Source organism: Hydra vulgaris, chromosome 02 (assembly GCF_038396675.1).
Source record: "Hydra vulgaris chromosome 02, alternate assembly HydraT2T_AEP".
Taxonomy (NCBI): domain Eukaryota; kingdom Metazoa; phylum Cnidaria; class Hydrozoa; order Anthoathecata; family Hydridae; genus Hydra; species Hydra vulgaris.
This window is the reverse complement of record NC_088921.1, coordinates 10,662,501-10,668,511: the sequence shown is the minus strand read 5'-3', so window position 1 is coordinate 10,668,511 and position 6,011 is coordinate 10,662,501. Positions and strand designations below refer to the sequence as shown.

General features: G+C 27.9%; 1 protein-coding gene across 1 annotated transcript; it reads right to left on the bottom strand.

Moving 5' to 3' along the window:
* Positions 1-1,751: 1,751 nt before the first annotated feature.
* On the bottom strand, positions 1,752-5,914 carry LOC136075832 (uncharacterized). The gene is made up of 4 exons (XM_065789270.1): positions 5,852-5,914; positions 5,375-5,507; positions 2,605-3,048; positions 1,752-2,163 (listed from the first exon to the last, which is right to left on the bottom strand). The coding sequence occupies exons 1-4, from the start codon at positions 5,912-5,914 to the stop codon at positions 2,015-2,017; spliced, it is 789 nt and encodes a 262-aa protein (XP_065645342.1). The 3' UTR covers positions 1,752-2,014.
* Positions 5,915-6,011: the final 97 nt, after the last annotated feature.

Sequence of the window (6,011 nt, the reverse complement as noted above, 5' to 3'; positions counted from 1 at the left end):
ATCTATATCTATATCTATATATATATATATATATATATATATATATATATATATATATATATATATATATATATATATATATATATATATATATATATATATATATATATATATATATATATATATATATATATATTGAGAGAGTTATATATATACTGTTAACTCCCGATAACTCGAACCTTCAGGGAGCCAAGAAATAGGGTTTAAGGTACGCAAAATTTTAAGAGGCATTTAACAAAAAGACACAACCTATAGATTGTGTCTTCTTATTAGCTGACAAAGCAATACAAAAAAAAGAGGAGACGGATTAGAGAGCTGAATATTTAAGCGCCTGCAGCCCCTACTTTAATGAGGTCCAACGTATTGGGCTTTAGGGGCCAATGTGAAAATGTGTTGCAGTAACCTAAAAAAATAATACAATTAATTTTAATATTTTATTTTATGCCTTACAACTTACCAGTGGTACCAAGTCAAACAATCTACACACTCAATCATGTCTTGAAACTGGGATTTTTTACAAATCGGACAACTCCAACTTTGCTTAAGATTTAGAACTGCAAAAAAAAAATCTATAACAATGGTTGAATTAATAATTTAATTACATGAATTAATTAAAGATTCAAAGAATATGTTAATAATAGAGAGACTGATTGAATTATAGTTTGAGGGGTTAGAGTGTTCTCCATAATTTGATGAGGCATAAAGAACAAAAAGAAAGGTGATTGAGTGAAGAGGAACAAAGCGAAAGCATTTTAATAGTCAGATTGAAACCTGATTTTGCAACAAATAGGTGAATTGCATAAGTATTATATCAGGGCAAGCAAGTCAACATTGGAGTATTTATGAATCAAATGATAACATCCATTAACACTTAGACATTTAGATCAGAAAATGAAACAGCTCAATTAAAACTAAAAAGATTCAAAGTCAACCAAAAAGCTAGTAGGTCGAGTGATTTTTGGAAAAAGTAAGGTTACATGTGGCATGTAATCTTACATTATCATTGGCATGTGGACAAATGCCAATGATAAAAACAAAATTGTCTGAGGAAATAATATTTAATCATTTTGGCCTAACTTTTTTTAATATAACTTTTAAATAATGAAAAAATAAAATTTGAATAGTTACCATTTCGCTGAAGTATTTTGAATGTGTCTGGATTAACTAGGTCTTTTAAAACATCTATGTCATGTTTGATTATTTCTGCATGAGTTTTTTCATTTCAGTCTGCAGTTCATTGTCTGTTAAAACATGATGTACAACTGGGTTAGTATAGCCAAAAAAGGATAAAACCGTTCTTTGTTCTAAATTATGAAAATACTTATTTGTCAACACAGTTGCTAACACAAGACCAAGGTTTATCTAATGTTGCACCTTTTTTTGTGGCAATTCACCATAATAAAATAAATTTGTGCTAGAACTTTGGGACTGATGGTTTAGTGATATAAATAGGGTAAACCACCCAGTAGTCAACGGTTTTCTACCATGTCCCATATAAATATAAATTTCACATTCGTTATTTCATAAGTCATCTATCTTGTTTTATAGTACAAATAAAGTTAAACTATAAAACGTTTTAAAGCAAGTTTTATAGAAACTTTTATAGAAAGTTTTATAGGATAGTTGCACTTTACGATGCACTAAAGCCTAATTATGTCCTTAATAAATAAGGCCAGGAAATGTGAAAATGTTCATCACGTATTTAAAATTTTTTTTCTAGTTTTTGGAACCTCTCCTAACCCACCCTTATTCAATGTTTCAATTTTAAATGTTTGTACATTCAGCTCACCTACTTGTAAACCTCAAAAAGAGAACAATTAAATGTTATTTGTTATGCCAATTTTATATCTTTTTCGAACTGTTTTGTTCCAAATAATCATGCATGATCATTTTTGATTTAGTCGAAATTTTGTCATACATAATGCCAACATAGGTGTTCATTACTGACACTAGATTTTTTTCTCATCCTGTATTTTAGGGATAAAATGGCAACAACTGGTGATAACTGTGTAGTTTACAATAAATACTTTATGATAACTTTTGATGTAAAAATTATACCATATACCCATGTCAACAATAAACAAATTAAGTTACCAGGCAGTAACAACTTTGATTCTACGCTTGCTGATGACTTCTCTATGGTACATTTGTTAGATTCATTTTCTAAAATAAATTTTTACTGGATTACAACTAAATAAATTTAGTCTCTTTTATTCCATGCTTTATATAAGGTTACTTTCTATATATATATATGTTTGTGTGCCACAAAATTTGAAATCAATTTTTGAAAGCTTTTTTCTCAACCAATTTTGCTCAAATTTTGCACACTTAATCATTTTCGATGACAATACAAGGAAATGGAAAAATTTGACCAAAAAAAGTTAATTAAGTTAACAAAAATTTAATTTGTATTTCCCCATAAGAACGCTGAATTAATAAAAAAAAAATTTAAAAACGTAACAGTAATTTTTCCTTCTACAAAAGATAACAAAAAAAGAATTTCTAGGCCCAATAGAATTCTGCTTGCAGAAAGCATGGATTTTTTTGATTTACTAGTATATTTTTATCTTTCATATATTAAAATTAGAAATAAAAGTAAAGTACCTTTTTCTTTTGACTCCCACTTTGAAAAATCAAACAGTTCTTTAATTTCATCACCAGAAGGTTTAGCTAATCTAATAGAGGAAACTTTTTTTCTCTTTTTCGTTGAATAAAACTGTGGTTGTTTAGTTAGTTTTTTGTTTGATGGTAGATTTTCCTTTAAAATAAATTGTCCGACTTTGTTTTCACTTAGACTAAGAAAAGTACCGGTGGCTTGCAAAATATTTTTATTTAAATTTGTTAAAGCTTTCTCTTCTGATATTGTACTTAAAGTTACTAAGTTGACAAGTTCCATTAAATTTTTTATAATATTAATTTTTAAAGTATGAATATCACCACGAACATCACATCCTTCATTAATTTTGCTTTCCAGATCATTTAAAATGACAGGGGGTAAACTGACAAGTGTATTTTCTTTTAATTGATTTTTACTTGCTGGGCGATGAACTAAATGAATATGTTTGCATGGTATATTTTTTGTTAAAAAATCCATACAGGTACAATGGTATAAATGGGAACACACTTGGCATTCAGTACACTTTGTTAGACAACCAATTATATTACACATATTTTGATGTTTTATAACTTCATATTTGTCATTATTGTTTTCAGACTGTTCCAACCATTTTCCATTTTTCGCAGATACACAACTTAAAGGTAAATGTAAACTTGCAACATGTCTTGAATGTATTAAATTTAATTTGTAGCTACTTTTTCCTTTGTTAATTTTATTAGTCTCTCATACACTTTATCTCTATTGAATTTTAATAATTTAAACAAGCAGTTATCAACTCTTTTATTATGTTTTCCGTTGAGATAACTATATTTAAAGGTTTTGTGAAATGACTCGAGATTGGTATTAATGCCATGTCCGAATCTGTAACAAAATGCCCAAAAATGCTTTTTGCATACCCAGTATTTTTGAAAGTATTCAGCAAATAATTGTGTTACAGCATAAGATTTCAAGTAACGCATTAAAGAGTTTAAATAATCGTCTAGAAGTTTACGATCACTTAATTGTAAAATAAATCTTAGTCTTTTATAAACATCTGCTTCCACTTCGATATTTTTATATACACATAAAATAATACTCAAGGAGGGTTTGTTGACAATTTTTCATTTAAAATTCGCTGACTTTTCCACAACTTTTTTTACAAATCAGCCAATTTTCCCTAATTATTTAAAAAACGCCATTGGCTATAATGGATATGTTATAGATCAACATTTTAGGATTGTCAAAACAAATAGTTTTAACAAAAGCCTTATTTACTCCTATGAGTTAAATGTATGGTATCAGCAAGAGTCGAAAACCCCATAATTATAAAATAATTAACTCCTCTATTAAAATTACCTGACATTTCCCTGACTATCTAACTAAAAAATAATAATTCCCTGTCTATTCCAGGTTATCCCTGACTTTAGCCAAAATAAACCAAATTTCCATATTCTCCAGGTTCATTACAAACCCTGTATATAAATAACATTTGCAATTTATAATTTTCTTTTTCTATTTATGCAAAGTAAACAACAAAAAAAAGATAATCCAAGTCTTTCACTACAATTAATTCAGTCCTACTTAATTATTTTAATTTACCTTGTTTTAACTAATTTTAATTGTTTGTGCTAATTCTTTGTTTCATTTGTTATTCTAATTTCTTTCATTCATTTTTTTATTTATTTAAAGCTTTCCCTTCTGCTATTGTACTTAAAGATACTAAGGTGACAAGTTCCATTAATTTCTTTTTAATTCTTCATTGGTATGGTCTTTCCTGTTTTAGTTGAAAGGATTATATATTAACTTTTATATTAACTTTTTGGCTAAATGGGTGAAGCCGTGCATAACCAGTTAGTAAAATATTTATAGTTTTATTTAAATAATGTAACAAGCTTAAGCTTAAAACGTAAAGTAGCAAGCTATAATTTTTAAGTGAAGTAAGTATTTAGAAAATCGAGCATCAAATATAAAAAAACAATTTTGTCAAAGCATAACTTCATTTTCTCAATTGCTAAGAAGCATAATCTGATTGGAACTATTACTAGTGTGACTTGTAGAGGACGAAAACGCAAGACCACTATTGCAATCCATCGAAATATCATTGTCATCATTAATGTGAAGAAAAATAGATTTATTTCGGCAGCTAAATTAGTTTTAAAAATTCAAGAAGATCATAACAACAGTGACTCCTCAAACAATCAGAATTTGGCATTAATACCAATATGTATCTCGAGTCATTTCACAAAACCTTTACATATAGTTATCTCAACGGAAAACATAATAAAAGAGTTGATAACTGCTTGTTTAAATTATTAAAATTCAATAGAGATAAAGTGTATGAGAGACTAATAAAATTAACAAAGGAAAAAATAGCTACAAATTAAATTTAATACATTCAAGACATGTTGCAAGTTTACATTTACCTTTAAGTTGTGTATCTGCGAAAAATGGAAAATGGTTGGAACAGTCTGAAAACAATAATGACAAATATGAAGTTATAAAACATCAAAATATGTGTAATATAATTGGTTGTCTTACAAAGTGTACTGAATGCCAAGTGTGTTCCCATTTATACCATTGTACCTGTATGGATTTTTTAACAAAAAATATTTTTCTAAATACAAATAAATCCAAAAAATAAACAAAACTTTTAAATGCAAAAAAAAAATTTTTAAGTTGAAAAAAGGTTACTATTCCACTATTTAAACTATTCATCAAACGATAATAAAATTACATAAACACACTATACTGTTAAAAAAAGAAAATAAAGATAAATACCACTACTTTGAATCCTTCTTTTGCCAGACGATAAGCATTTATAAAAGCCACTTCTGTTGCATTGGTAGTATGTAATTATCTTACCATCTTTACACACTTTCCACCAGAAGTTACAACGTATTGGCTCAAGGAACTAAATTCAATTTCAGACTTCCATTTTTCAAAATCAAAAAAAAAGTTCAATGTTGAAAGTAAATCATGAATAAAAAAAGAAAAAAAGAAAATAAAATAAGGGAAAATTAGTAGCAAAGCCCATTAACAGGGAAATAAAAAACTTTTTTATTTATAAATATATTAACTAATTTCTAATAACTTTTGAAAAATACATTTAATACTACAATAGCTATAAGGGGTAAGGAATAAGAGCCAGAGCTGTGGTGGTCTGAAGATTTTGGAAGGACCAGAAGCCATAACAGCCAGAGCATGAAGAGACGAAAAGAGGAGCTGGATCAAAAACTTTGGAGACATAACTAGTACCATAAGTTCCATAATACTTGTAGACAGAGCCATAGGCTCAAATAAACGTGAAGCCGGAGCCATACATTTCTCTTCCGGCTTCCCAACCCCTGATAGTAATTCAAAATAACGAATAACTACTTACCTCCTAAATTAGAAAATGATAGCAATTCTTTTTGGA